Source organism: Camellia sinensis, chromosome 6 (assembly GCF_055761805.1).
Source record: "Camellia sinensis isolate YWXY chromosome 6, ASM5576180v1, whole genome shotgun sequence".
In the NCBI taxonomy this organism is placed as follows: Eukaryota; Viridiplantae; Streptophyta; class Magnoliopsida; order Ericales; family Theaceae; genus Camellia; species Camellia sinensis.
The window spans coordinates 113,163,758-113,179,586 of NC_138966.1; the positions used below are offsets into that span (position 1 = coordinate 113,163,758).

Here is a 15,829-nt window from a genome sequence, read left to right on the forward strand (position 1 = left end):
GATTGGATATTAAATTGAATAGGAAAGTGAATTAATGCTGCATTTATTATTTGAATGGGAGTTATTATTTCATATTAAGGCCATTCAATTTTATTATAGGTATTTTTTTAGTTTAATCACATAAAATTAGCACAATTTCAAAAAAAAAAAAAAACAAGAGGATTTCACGGCGTTTTTAAAACGCCACCTAAACTCCAAAAAAGTTAACAGTAAATTTCTTTTAAAAAGATATGACGGCGTTCTGAAAATGTCGCTAAAATCATAGTGACGTCATGGTAGGGACATTTCGCACGCCGCCTATTCAAATATCGCGACGTTTTTAAAACGTCGTAAAGATACAGTGACGGTCGCAGCTTCGACGTTTGGTACTAAACGTCGCAAAAGGAATTAGCGGTGTTTTTTTATAGATATAGCGGCGTTTCTTAAACGCTACTAAAAGTCTGTTTTCCAGCAGTGCCAACACCAGTGCTAACTCACTTTTTTTTTCCATCCAGTCAGTTTCCCAACTAGAGAGAAGATGTTCCTATTCTAAAATCGGACCAATTGCATTCCTAAACGCCCATACATTGGATGTGAGTTTACATATGATTGTTTATTTTTCCTTCCTTTTTCAAATCAGAGAAATTTAAAAGTAGCTGTGAGAGTTTCCTAAGCTACAAGTTTCTTAGTGAAATTTCACACAATTGTGAGAGATGCTCTCAAAGCTTCTCTCACTGAACCGGAACCAACGACAACACTACATATATAGATCACATAATTAATTACAGATACACATATTTGCATGCGGGGCCCACAATTTTAAGGGATTTGGGGGAAGATGTATCTTGTATTTAGCCAATTGAAGCAACTCCTCTCCAATATGCCATGGATGCTACACAGTTTCCTCTTTGGTTTCTGATTTTTGTTCAATTGATGGTTTGATTTTTCCTTCTTTGTGCTTCCCCCACAAAACTCCATAGAGCCCACAAACTAGAAGTATAAATCCACCAACACTGCCACAATAAATCACAAAAAACAAGACCCTATGAGTTTGGATCTTATAAAGTCAAGATGGTGATAGCAAATTATCAATACTTTAATTTGAGTTGTAGTTTTAATTTGAACAATTTAAACTTTATACTTTTAATTTGTTGTAATATGGTCCCTCCATTATTTACTATTAAAATTTTGAACGAAAAAAATCACGTGCAAAATTAGAAGGATTAAAGTGGAATTCAAAAGAAATTATAGGGACCACTAATTCCACTAGTGATTCCTATAGTTTCTGTTTAAATTATACTTTGGTCCCTCTAGTTTTGCATGCGTTATTTTTCCATCCAAAATATTAACGACGCATGACAGAATAATAACATTTTGTGTTGCTGGGCTGTAAAGTTGTTAATTTTTTATTTTGAATTTTAAAATTCTATCTTTTTTATTGCCCACGGCCATTTTTAATGAAATTTGTATTTTTAAAATCTATTTATTGAGATCTATCGAACAAAATTAATAGTTGTGGGGAGGTAGTTTTGAAATACTCCTTCATTCCAAACATGCCCTTGTAGGATCTTCCTAACTGTCTCCTAAAACAGAAATATAAAACTCTAGTTGGTGGTGTCGGAATTAGCTTTCCAACGAGCACGTTAGCCTCTGTAGAAAGATTAGTGTTTTTTGGTTTTCTTAAGGTACCAATTTTTTTGCATATACCTCATCCTTCAGCCTCCCTCCTTTTATAGAGTCATTTTTCTTGATATTTTCTCAATGTAGCTTAGCCTTTCATTATCATTCTGTCAGGGCCCATCTTCCTACTATACTTTTTAGAAAGGAATAGCCTGAATTCGCCTGACATGGTCTAGCTGACTCATCTGATATACTCAGCTTGGTCGTGTGACCTAGGTACCCTTTATTCCGCGTACTCCTTATCTTGCTTTTGTGCCTATTCGGTTATGACCCAAAGCCTAGTGGGCATTGGCTTCATTCGGCCTATCTGGGATGGGCTTAGATGTACTCTATTTGACATTTTAGATATATCTCTTTTTGGCTCCCACAATAATGAGCATGAAATTATGTATAAAAAAAAGCTGAAAATTTTCACCATTTTTGTGTTTGAGTAATTGAGAAATTTCTCAATTAATGATAAAATTTCTTAATTAATATCAATGGAAATTTCTCAATTTTCTACAATGAAAATTTTCTCTTTTTTTTTCAAAATTTATTTAAAATATATATTATGTTTGATAGCTCTCCTTGAATAGGTTCCAAAAATATAAATTTTTATCAAAAACAAATGTAAATAATTTCAAATTTCTTAATTAAAAATATAAAGTTTTAAATGGAAAAAGAAAAAAATTACAATTCAGTGTATGTCTTCCAAATAATTTCAAATTAGTGGAAATATACAAAATTTAATAATCATAATTATATTTTTTTTTTTCATAAATTTGTAAATTTTGTGAGGACACCACTGTATGTCTTCCAAATAATTTCAAATTAGTGGAAATATACAAAATTTAATAATCATAATTATATTTTTTTTTTTCATAAATTTGTAAATTTTTGTGAGGACACCACTAATTTGTAATTTTTGTTGCAAAAATATAATGCATATTTCATGTTTTTAATATCACAAGGATATATCGATCAAGTAGTGATGCGGGGAATTCGTCATGGGTTAAGTAGAACTAGCCTATCACCCGTGCTATGCGTGAGATAATTTTAGATATTTGTATTTATTTTAGATTTTTTTTAATATATAAATTATGTTTTTTAAGACTTTTTATAAAAATAATTTAACAATCTTATCACTAACCATAGTGTATGGGAGAAGTTGAAAAGGATACTGCAGTAATTATACACGGATTGTATCTATAATTATTTGTATGAGGTGATTTTAAATGCTGATCAGGAGTTTTTGACCAAATCAATAAATGCAGGCATGTGGAAAGATATGTGGATTGAAAAAAGTTAATAAATGCTGATCAGGGAATTTTGACCAAATTAATAAATGCTGAGTTTTTTTTTAAATAAAAAAATTAAAAAATTCAGATTGAGATATTGAAGCTTCCACAGGCCTTGGAGTTAAAAAACCCCCTTTTGCTTAATATATAGTACTAACATATCACCCGTGATATGCACGGATTGTGTTTACAATTATCTATATATGTGAATTGCGATTTTTAAATATCTTTTTTTTTTTTAAATGCCTTCTTTTTTTTTCCTTTTTTATATTATATTAAAGTTTAATATTTTGATAATAATCATATGTGTTAGACTTTTTAAGGAATTAAATGTCATTTTTTTATTATATTATATTAAAGTTTAATATTTTGATAATAATCATATGTGTTGGACTTTTCAAGAATTTTTTTTTATGCTTGTTCTTAATGCATTAAAGTGTTATTATGAGGGATAATAATCATATGTGTTGGAACTTTTCAAGAAATTCATATGTGTTGGATTTCAAAGAATTTTTTTTATGTTTGTTTTTAATACATTAAAGTGTTATTATGAGGGTAGGACTTGGGAGTTGGGAGAAGTTAATAAATGCTATGGTTTTTTTTTTTTTAATCAAAAAATCTGAAAAATTAGATTAGGAGATTGGAGCTCCCACAAGGCTTGGGGTTAAAAACCCCTTTTTACTTAATATATAGTATAGATAGCCTATCACCCGTGCTATGCAAGAGATAATTATAGATATTTATATTTGTTTTAATTTTTTTAATATATGAATTATGTTTTTTAAGATTTTTTATAAAAATAATTTAACAATCTTATCACTAACCATAGTGTACAGGAGAAATTAAAAAGGCTACTGCAGTAACTATGCACGAGCTGTATCTATAATTATTTGTATGAGGAGATTTTAAATGTTAATCAGGGATTTTAACCAAATCAATAAATGCAGGCATGTGGATTGGAAAAAGTTAATAAATGCTGATCAGGGGTTTTTGACCAACTCAATAAATGCTGAGGTTTCTTTTTTTAAATAAAAAATTTAGAAAATTAAGATTGAAAGATTGGAGCTCCCACAAGGCTTGGGGTTTAGAAATCCCCTTTTTCTTAATATATTTACAATTATCTATACATGTGAATTGCGATTTTTAAATGTCTTTTTTTTATTTTTTTTAAATGTCTTCTTTTTTTCTTTTTTTATATTATATTATAGTTTAATATTTTGATAATAATCATATATGTTGGATTTTTCAAGGAATTAAATGTCTTCTTTTTTTTATTATATTATATTAAAGTTTAATATTTTGATAATAATCATATGTGTTGGACTTTTCAAGAAAATTTTTTATACTTGTTCGTAATGCATTAAAGTGTCATTATGAGAGATAATAATCATATGTGTTGGGACTTTTCAAGGAATTCATAAGTGTTGGATTTCAAAGAATTTTTTTTAATACTTGTTCTTAATGCATTAAAGTGTTATTATGAGGGTAAGACTTGGGGTTGAGAGAAGTTAATAAATGCTAAGGGTTTTTTTTTTTTAAATCAAAAAATCAAGAAATTAAGATTGGGAGATTGGAACTCCCACACGGCTTGGGGTTAAAAACCCCCTTTTGCTTAATATATAAAATAGATTGGAGCTCCCACAAGGCTTGGGGTTTAGAAATCCCCTTTTTCTTAATATATTTACAATTATCTATACATGTGAATTGCGATTTTTAAATGTATTTTTCTTTAATTTTTTTTAAATGTCTTCTTTTTTTCCTTTTTATATTATATTAAAGTTTAATATTTTGATAATAATCATATATGCTGGATTTTTCAAAAAATTAAATGTCTTCTTTTTTTTATTATATTATATTAAAGTTTAATATTTTGATAATAATCATATGTGTTGGACTTTTCAAGAAAATTTTTCATACTTGTTCTTAATGCATTAAAGTGTTATTACGAGAGATAATAATCATATGTGTTAGAACTTTTCAAGGAATTCATATGTGTTGGATTTCAAAGAATTTTTTTTATACTTGTTCTTAATGCATTAAAGTGTTATTATGAGGGTAAGACTTGGGGGTTGAGAGAAGTTAATAAATGCTAAGGTTTTTTTTTTTTTTTAAATCAAAATATCAAGAAATTTAGATTGGGAGATTAGAGCTCCCACACGGCTTTGCTTAATATATAGAATAGATTGGAGCTCCCACAAGGCTTGGGGTTTAGAAATCCTTTTTTTCTTAATATATTTACAATTATCTATGCATGTGAATTGCGATTTTTAAATGTCTCTTTTTTTTATTTTTTTTAAATGTCTTCTTTTTTTCCTTTTTTATATTATATTAAAGTTTAATATTTTGATAATAATCATATATGTTAGATTTTTCAAAAAATTAAATGTTTTCTTTTTTTTATTATATTATATTAAAGTTTAATATTTTGATAATAATCATATGTGTTGGACTTTTCAAGAAAATTTTTTATACTTGTTCTTAATGCATTAAAGTGTTATTATGAGAGATAATAATCATATGCGTTGGGACTTTTCAAGGAATTCATACGTGTTGGATTTCAAAGAATTTTTTTATACTTGTTCGTAATGCATTAAAGTGTTATTATGAGGGTAAGACTTGGGAGAAGTTAATAAATGCTAAGGTTTTTTTTTTTTTTTTAAATCAAAAAATCAAGAAATTTAGATTGGGAGATTGGAGCTCCTACATGGCTTGGGGTTAAAAACCCCATTTTGCTTAATATATAGAATAGATATTATTATAGAAAAATGATTTTTCTTTTTTTCTTTTTTTTTAAGAATGTGTGTTAATATCTTGCCATATTTTAAGTTGTAAAATTAATTTCAAAGGTTTTTAGTATAAGATTTCTAATATTAGGATTTTATAAGATAAAAAGAGATATAATATTTTTTAAAATAGTTAAGATTTCTCAACATTTTCACATCTAGCTTTTTATAGAGAAATTTCCCAGCTCTTCATAAAGAAATTTCTTTTTGAATTTCTCCAACCCTTCAAAGAGAAGTTTTAAATTTATTTGTGACAAGTTGAAATTTCTCTAATAATATTATTGAGGGACCTTAACTAATAAGAAAAAAATATATTGGACCTCTCTTACTATCCAAAATTGGAAATGAATGTTACACTAATTTTTCTTTACACTCACCTTTCTTCAAGTTTGAAAAAAATATAATTAATTTCACACTTTTGATATAACTACAATGATGTCCCTTTAGTATGTTAAAACGACTGAAAGTAATGCAGATGGTGAAACTAATATAGATAGTGAATAGACACTATAATAAACAAAAATAAATATATATATTTAATTTAAAATAGATAATAATATATTTTTTTTATTCACACGAGTAACGAATTACTAATGAAAAATAATGCAACTGTTATGTGAATAAAAATTTCAAAGGAGATCAGTGTAACTATATTAAAAGTGTGGACTAACTATATTTTTTTTTAAACTTTAAAAGAAATAAGTGTAATTTATCCATATTTTAATATACCTTTTACATAAACCTCATAATATAACTATAGTGGATCTTAATTAAAAAGTTGAGAGCATGTAAATATGGACCTTCCCCAATGGAGTATCTCCTTCCATATTAATACTGAGAAGATGGCTGTGCATATAAAAGAAACTGGAGTAAATGCAGCTGCAAAGACGGGTCCCCTCCTTTGTATTACCCAAATTCTCATCCAGTAACTCACCCCATTGAACATTATACCCTGCCATTTTTATCCACAATCAATTTGTTTTTTTTTTTTATAAAAATGACAAGATTAAAATGAAACACAAAGTAATAATAGGCTTATAAATTTTTTTACTCAATAGACCTTTGGTATTTAAAATGGAACCCACTAGAATAATATAATCATCAATGCTACAGAATGGGGAAAAAAAGAAAAAAAAAAAGTTGTTTGAAAAGTAAGGTCTCGTTTGGCAATATCACTTTTAGTTTAAAAGTCAAAAAGTCACTAAAAAAAAATAAAAAAACTAACAACTTATATCAAAAAGTCAAAATTTTTATTTTTTCTTTATTTTTTACACATCTTTTCATAAAAAACTAACGAGTCATACCAAATATACTAGTTTTTTTTTATATTATATTTTAGCCAAAAAATTAAAAAAATTAAAAAAATTAGTAAAAAAATCTGTTTCTAAACAAGGCCAAATTAGAAAATAAAGAGTGTGAACCATTGAAAAAAAAACTTTTTAAATGCCTGCCTCCCAAGTTATAATGATATGAATCACATAAAGAAGCACAGCAATTTGTGTGTTTAGCAAATAGAATATTGTTTGAGAACTCTAGTTTGAGAGCTCTAATGTAACTTTAATGATGTGTCTCTTTTCCATCTCACTAGAGCTCCATTTAGAGCTCTAGTACTAGAGTTATGTATCATTACTGTTCTAGGTGATCCACATTATTTTAAATTTAAGGGTAAATTATAAATACACCAATTGAGATTTGCTTAAAATACGAATTGTCTCATGTGGTTTGAAAAATTACAAATATCCCTTGTCAGAATTTTTTATTTAACAGAATTAATTAAAAAAATGAAATTTCTGACTGTTTACCTATATAATAATAAAATTATCTAAATTATTAATTGAAATAAAATTTTAACATTGTTAAAACTGTTAATTAATTTAATAATTTATTAATAAAATGACTTAGAATCACATGGAATAATTTATATTTAAGTAAATCTTAGAGGGTGTGTTTGTAATTTATCCTAAATTTAAATATGCTACATACACTTTATTTTCTGACCATTTTTCATGTTAACTTTTTTTTTTTAATTATTATTCCACAACTTTTTTTCTTAATAGATCAGAGGAATAACTCATGTGAGAACATAACAAAAAAGATAAATTTTTTAAATTTGTATAACATTGTTCGATTCATTACGCGCGTGCACATTCCCAAGTAGGTATCAAGAAACGTGTGCATCTCTACACATGACACTGTCATGCCTGGCTACGATGGACTATGTATCACAAAATAAATTTCACTGATTCTAATTTACGTTCTCTCTCCGTCTCAAAATAATTTTGAAAATTTTAATTTTTTTGATAGTACAATTATTGTATTTTAAAAAAATTAAATTTTCAAAATTATCTTTTAATAATACATTTTTTTGAAGAATATCAATTATCACAATTGTACTTTTTGTATTATTAATTAATTTAAAAGAAAGGCAAAATAAAAAATTCATATTATTTTAGTTCTTGATTTTTGAAAAGAGACTAATATTTTGTAGCAACAAAAAATAGAATAAAGAACTAATATTTTAGGACGGAAGGAGTAACAAATATCATATGTATATATGTAAAATTTATTAAAATATCAACAATGATTCATCCCCCCTTTTCCTCCCACCCCTTTGACCCCCTCTCTCTCTCATTGGTTACATTTTTTTTTTCTTTTTCTTTTTTTTCCTGCTCCTCCAATCACCACCCGCCACGTAGCAAAGGGGATGAGGGGGTGACCCCCAAAAGGGGGTCCCAAGCATTATTCTTAAAATATATAGCCTCTATTTGGGAAGTGGGTTGGCTTTTTGACTTTTTGGCTTTTTTAGCTATTTTAGCCTGGGCTAAAGAGCTTGGTTTAAGAAAAACTTTTTGGTTTTTTTTAACTTTTTTTGTGAGAGAAAAGTGTAATGATTATAGGTTGGATGTGATATTTTGTTTGTTGTGGTTAAAATAGCCTATTTTGTCTTTTGTGAATAAAGTAGTCCCAAACCTCCTTGTCAAACGGATTCATAATAATGGGTCCCATTATTTTTGAAAAATGTAAGTCAGTCCCCTTGTAAAAAGATTTTTGACCATTGAGTGCAAAAAAATGGAGGAAGAATCTTACGCAATAGGCCACAGCAAGAAGATTAAAATCCCATCTTAGTTTCCATGCTGATATGTTTCTGTCAACTGCAACAGCCCACACTAGCGTTTGTATGCAGCTAAAAAAGCATTGTAGAGCTGTAAGTCGTAGTTTATTTGGATATATCTTGAGCATTAGGCCCTAATAACAAGAACAAAAGGTGTTAAAAGACAATCAATTCATTTGCACACAAAAATAAATAAAACACATAATAAATTTGAGTTACAGATTGATTTTTTCTGTGCATTTTCTTTGCAAATATTGCCTTAATTTATTCATTTGAGAGAGAGAATGGGTTGAGGATCATCTGTCCCAAATTTCTCGTCTACCTATCTCAATTCACCCACATTTCCTCGATCATGTCTTGAGATTTTTGTATCTCGATATTTTCACATGATTCAATGATTATGAGTATTTTGAGACAGAGAAATAGGAATGTCTTACAAATTCTCTGTCTATGTATCCTAGTTCATTTCATATGTTGAGATTCTTATATGATCCAACAATTATGAATAATTTGATATAGAGAGACAAAAAGTTGGCACATAATGAAAGGGAGAACAACTGAAATCTGTTTGATCATAACTAAAAACTCTTGTATCTTTGAATTTTTAAATGATCTAACAATTATGTGTAATTTGAGACAGAGAAACAGAGAGGTCCTAAACTTGTCCATCTATCTATCCCAATTCATTCATATATAGGGATGGCAATTTAAACCCGGCCCGACGGGGACCCGACCCCCCGATCCCGAATAACACGGTTTTTCCCCGAAAATTATCCCCATAGGGCAGGGGACGGTATTAAAATTTAAATCCCTGATAATTTTCGGGCCGGGGACGGGGATAGGTTTTCCGGCCCCGGACCCACCCCGCCCCCGGCCCCGAATGAGCCCGTACATCCCCCGTATATATTATGTATAAAATATATTTCTAAATATCATTTTATTCTCTCCCTCTCACTGTTGAATCTTCATTCCACTCACTCATTCTCTCTCTCTACCAATCCTCTCTCTCTCTCCCCCTCCACCGCCGATCTTCGTCAGTCACCACTCTCTCCTCCACCACCGATCTTCTTCACTACCGATCTCCTCTCTCTCAGTGTCTCTCTCTCTCTCGCTACCACCGTCATCGTACACCACCGATACCGCTGCCACTGTCGTCGCATATCACCACATCTCGCTACCACCGTCGCCGTACACCACTAATCCCGCTGCCACCGTCGTCGTACACCATTGCAGGGACGTGACTCACCGATCTCGCTTCCACCGTGGTTTTTTGAACAGATCTATGTTTTTTTTTTTTTTGAAAAGTCTTGATCAATATATATATATTCGGATCTGATTATATATAAAAGTCTTGATCAATATATATATATTCGGATCTGATTATATATAAAAGTCTTGATCAATATATATATATATTCTTTCTCCTCTCTCTCAGATCTGTTAGGGTTTTAACAGATCTGTTTTTTTGTAACAGATCTATGATTTTTTCTAATTTTGTTGTTATGGTTTTATCTTGATCAATTTATATATATATATATATATATTCAGATCTCATTCTTAGCTTGTAACAGATCTATGATGTTATGGTTTTATCTTGATCAAATCAATCTCATATTGTGTTGGTTCTTGTTTTTGTACGGGGATTGTTCGGGATCGGGGAAACCCGTTCCCCGTTTGGGGACGGGGGTGGGGGGCATGACGGGTTCCCCGTCGGGGATCGGGGCTGGGGCCGGGGAATCTTATGGCTTCGGGGATCGGGGACGGGGAGGGTAGTCCCCGGCCCCGCCCCGCCCCGTTGCCATTCCTATTCATATATCTCAATTTTTTTTTTTTTTTTATATAATCTAACAATTATGAATAATTTAAAACGCAGAGAGATTTTAGAACCTGCATAACAAGCCAAAAAGACAGTGCAGTTTGGGCTGAGATGATAATAAGACAGCCTTTTATACAATCCACTTTGGACCTACACCCCATAGTTGGGTTTGAATTGTCCTTGTGAGTAGATGTTAGGTGCACAGGAGGTCCCTTGACAAGAGTGACCAACAAAGCCCCACAAACACAAAGCATTGAACCCAACACCATAGCCACTCCATGCCATTGAGTTATTGAAAAGCTTTCCACCCTGAAAATATATATACATATATATATATATATATATGACCCAAAAATTTCATTTTCTTAATTGAGTTTTATTTGGTTTAAGGATTTCAGCAGGAATTTGTAAAGAGAAAAAGTGGATAAAATAAAAGTTAAATTTTTGTCACATTTATCTTTTCTTTTTCCTATCATTCTACAAATTCATTCTCAAATTCTAGATCCAAACATAAGTTTAGGAAAATTAAACTTTTCACCTTTAATTTTTATTTTTAAATTTTACTTCGGTCCTCACCTTCTCCGACTTCAACCTGGATTTTATTGTGATTATCTCATCACTCCCACCATATAAAATTTGAGTGAAAATTGAAGAATGAAAGACCAAATTAAAATTTGTATGAAAATTATAGTGTAAAAAAAATATAATTTTGGCTTATAATTTGGTTTTTGTTTTTGTTTTGTTTTATTTTTTGTTTTCTAATACCTCCAAAATATGCTTACTTTTTTGCCAAGACTTTAAACGATTAATGTCAGGAGAATCACGTTAAAATATGGGTTAAATTTAATAATTTAATTGTTAAGATTAAAAGACAATGAATGAAAATAAAATTGAGATAAAAGTTAGTAGGTGAAAATTGTAATTTACCCATTTCAATTTTTTAGGCATCTCTCTTTCTTCCATATACGTACCTTAAAAGAATGGCAAGGACAAAGGTAATGGCAGGAATCGCATTAGAAGTTGCGGTAACGAATGTTGCAGGGATGTAATTCAGTGATAGATTGAAGAGATTTATGCACAATGTAATCCTGAAAACAACATTGTAATTTGTATTAGATAAAAATTCTTGATATATATATATATATACATATTAGTGGTAGGTGCACACGTGTGCACCTAATTTAGCAATAGAGTGGATGAATAGAAGTCATTTATGAAATTTTAAATATATAAATTAGTTTTCTTATGGCAATTTCCTGCTATTAATAGTTATCAAACTGTCGGGTATTTTTGAGAAAAAAAATCGTGATAGAAGAAACATCTATATACCAATTCAAGAAAAATTCTACGTACGTAACAAAATGAGCTCATTACACCCCAATTTTTTTTAAAAAAATATTACACATTTGCTCTTTTTCAAAATTACCAAAAGCCTCCTAAAATCCTATCCCTAATTTCTCACAATCATCTCCATCACCTACACCATTGACACTGGTACTGCCACTGCCACCGGTGACTCCCCTTCCCATCGCTGGCGAGCCACTACAAAAAATTCAGATTTTAGGGACTAAAATTTAGGAACAAAATTATTTTTTAGGAACCAACTATTTTTGTTACAAAAAGTGTCGTTATTATATTTTTAGTAACAAAAATTAGACATTAGTGATGAATTATTATCCTTTTAGGACCAAATTGTTTGTCTAAAAAAATAAATCATTTTGAGACCAAATTATTTTGTTCTTAAAAGTCTATTTATTAGTGACATTCTCAAAATTTTGTTGCTGAAAGCCTTGTTTTTTATTTTTCGAGACGACCTTTTAGCGACTACCCCCATGACGATAGAAATTGGTTCCTAAATACCTATTGCAACAAAATTTTCACTTTTAGAGACCAAAATATTTGGTCTTTAAAACTATTATATGTGCTATAATAGAATAAATATAGGATAAATTACACTAATGTCTTTTGAGATTTCAAGAAAATATAGTAAACTTCTACAAGTTTGGCATATTTACATTGGTTCCCTTAAAGTTTTAATTCACATAATACTTCACCCATTTTTATTAATAATTCGTTAGTAATATAGATGGAAAAAATGATAATCTTATCTCTTTTACACTAAAATGTATATTAATTTTGGTTCCTTTAACTTTACTAAAAAGGAGATTGATGTAATTATGCTAAAATTATGAAAATTGCTATATTTTTTCCAAACTTGAAGAGAGGTTAGTATAATTTATGCATATGTAGTGGTGAACCTGAATCTTAGTTGCACGAAGCGGGAGCGGGGGCAGGAGCGGGAGCGGGGGAACGTGGCCACTTAGAGGAGTCGTAAATTAGGAGCGCTTATATATTATTTTTATTAATTATATTTTATTTATTGTAATAAATTATGTTCAAATAAATAAAAAATAAAAATTAGGTCTTTTATTTTATAAATTTTTTAACTTTTTTTATATTATATATGATTTAAATAGATTTCTTTTAAATAATTAAATGATTTATTTTATTTATTATATGTTAAAAAGTTAGGAATAATAAATTTTAATAAATAATTTTTTATTTTAGACAGAAGAATTATATTATCTATCACAAATTATATTATATATGATAAATATTATATATATTAAATATAATATATTATATTATATTATATATATATGATAAATTATATTTATATTAAATAAAACGGAGAGGGAGAGGGAGAGGGAGAGGGAGGGAGGACAGAGATCGAGAAAGAGAGAGAGAGAGAGAGAGAGAGAGGGAGGGAGAACAGAGACGAGAGAGGGAGACGAACAGAGAGACGAAGCAAACAGAGGCGAAGAGAGACGAAGAGGAGATCGAGACTGAGAGAAGAGAGAGCGACAAAGACAGTCGAGATCGACCGTGAGAGAAGGTCTCAGCCCTAATCGCGATTCTTTCGCATTAGAAGCGCGACTCTCTCGTATTAGAAGCGCGATTCTTGCGCGATTCTTCCTTGGAAGCGCAAAATCGCGCTTCTTCCTCAGAAGCGTGAGTCCCTTCCACGATTCCTGCTACTAAGCCATGAATACGAATTTATTTTTGGAACTAAAGTAAATTGAAATAAAATTATATAAATTACGTAAAATTTTTGGGACTAAAATATTAATTAATTAATTAAATTTTTTTTTTATTGATAGGGGAAAAACATAAAAAAAACTAAGTACGCAGAACATCCGAGTAAACAAGAGCTGAACATCTTCTATCCATACTCTCGCATCTTCAAATACCAATTTATTTTAAAATCATTCAAAAGTGCATGAAAATAATGAGATTTTCAAAGGTTTGGAGTGCCTGAAATACTAGTTTATTTTATAATTATTAAAAAATGTATGAAAATAATGAAAAGAATTCAAAATTTTGGAAAGTAAAGGTAAAATTATTTAGATTTTATAAGGATTAGAATAAAAATATACAAAATTTAAAGGGTCAAATACAATTTATTTTTTTATTTTTTTTTATAATTAATATTCAAAATTACAAGATAGACATGAGATTTTCAACCCCTCCGTCCACCACTATATGAGTCTGTTGAACTAAAAATGTTTTCCATGGAAACAAACAAGACAAAATATTAATCTAACATTTTGTCATTGACAGGAAGAATAAAATACATACCCACTCATAGCAGCCAAGAAGATCTTGCAGAGTAAGTTGAATGACAAGGGAGCTGAGTTCTTTCTGCAGATGTTAAAGGGCAAAAAAAAAAAAAATTAATTGATATATGTGTTGTGACTTTTTTTTTTTTATATAAATTAAAATACATATAAAAACTTATTTCATGAACTGTTTTCATGAAAAATTTCTGAAAACAATAAACTTTGTACGAAACATCAAAAAGTTGTTTCTATTTTTTGAAACAGATAAAAACGACGAGTGTATTTTTATTCTAAAAATGATGGGAAAAAAAAAGAAAAAAAAAAGGAAGCATATTCAAAACTAATTTCCAACAAATTTATATATATATATATATATATATAAAACCTGACTTTTAAGGAATGATAAAAAGTTGTTTCAAATCTTCAAAACTGTTGAAAATGAAAACGATGAGTGTTTTCAAACATTTCATTGTTTTTGTTGGTGGAAACACAAAAATGAAAACAAAAAACTAAAAAAAAAAAAAAAATTAAAAAAAAAATGAAAACAAAAGGAGGGTGAGGGGGAAAAAGAAGTAGTGGTTTTTTAGAGGGGGAACCTCTCAAGGAAGAAAGCAAAAGGAGCCAAGGCAAGAGTGGCAAAAGCTTGGCGATAAGCACCGAAGACATAAGGGTTCATTCCATTAGCAATGGCTACTTTGGAGAACAAGACAGTCCCTGCAAACACCAAATTGCTTAGGATCATGCATATATATGGTAGGTTGCTCTTCATAAACTCCACACACCTCTTCATGTTTCACTCTCTTTCTCTCTCTGTCTTTCTATGGTTGCTGCTGTTCCTAGGAGATCTCTAAGGTTGGATGTAGTTTTGTATTGGTGGGCTGTTGTTTGGGTTTTGTATTTTTTTTTTTTCTTTTGGAAAATGATATTCAGTCCGAATCAGACTGAATCCTTCTGAAGTATACTTACCAAACTCATTCCATTAAAAAATGATATAAACATCAATTTTTTAGATTCAATGATCTTAAACAAATTGATTGGTTGATCAGAGGACAAACGAGAGAGAGAGAGAGTTGATTTAGATATTTTAATAGAGTGTCACATTTAGGCCTCATTTGGAAACATGCTATTTTAGTAATTTTTTGACTTTTTACGAAAAGATGTGCAAAAAAGTAAAGAGGTGATGTGACAACTTTTAATAACTTTTTTTTGACTTTTTAATTAAAATAGTCACTCCCTAAACAAGGCTTAAGTTTAAAAAATAGGTCTAATTTTTTTTAGCTTAAATAGTAATACTCATTGCTTAATGCTTTCTCAGTTCCACAATGTTAACCAATTAAAGTGAGAAATGATAGTCAGAGCTAGTCAGATGTCGGAGTGTGTGGCATTGCTATTTTTGTTCAACTATGCTACAGAGCCCGAATGGGCAACGGCTCGAATGGCTCAAAAAACATTTTCCTATTTTTTTTTTTTTTTTTTCTTTTCAGCCGGAGAAAGGAGGAAGACGAAGGAGGGGGAGGGGGAGGGGGAGGAAGGAATGGAGGGGGCCTAAAAAATGGAGGAGG

General features: G+C 29.8%; 1 protein-coding gene across 2 annotated transcripts; it reads right to left on the reverse strand.

Annotated features, from left to right (window-relative positions):
* Positions 1-726: 726 nt before the first annotated feature.
* LOC114315563 (WAT1-related protein At1g43650) lies at positions 727-15,322 on the reverse strand. Of its 2 annotated transcripts, XM_028262164.2 has the most exons (8): positions 15,050-15,187; positions 14,864-14,981; positions 14,287-14,349; positions 11,619-11,735; positions 10,719-10,956; positions 8,807-8,965; positions 6,520-6,671; positions 727-992 (listed from the first exon to the last, which is right to left on the reverse strand). In XM_028262164.2, the coding sequence occupies exons 2-8, from the start codon at positions 14,941-14,943 to the stop codon at positions 872-874; spliced, it is 930 nt and encodes a 309-aa protein (XP_028117965.2). In that variant the 5' UTR covers positions 14,944-14,981; positions 15,050-15,187; the 3' UTR covers positions 727-871. The 2 variants fall into 2 exon arrangements, with proteins under 2 accessions (XP_028117965.2, XP_028117964.2); XM_028262163.2 differs by having other exon boundaries at positions 14,864-15,322.
* Between the last annotated feature and the right edge of the window lie 507 nt (positions 15,323-15,829).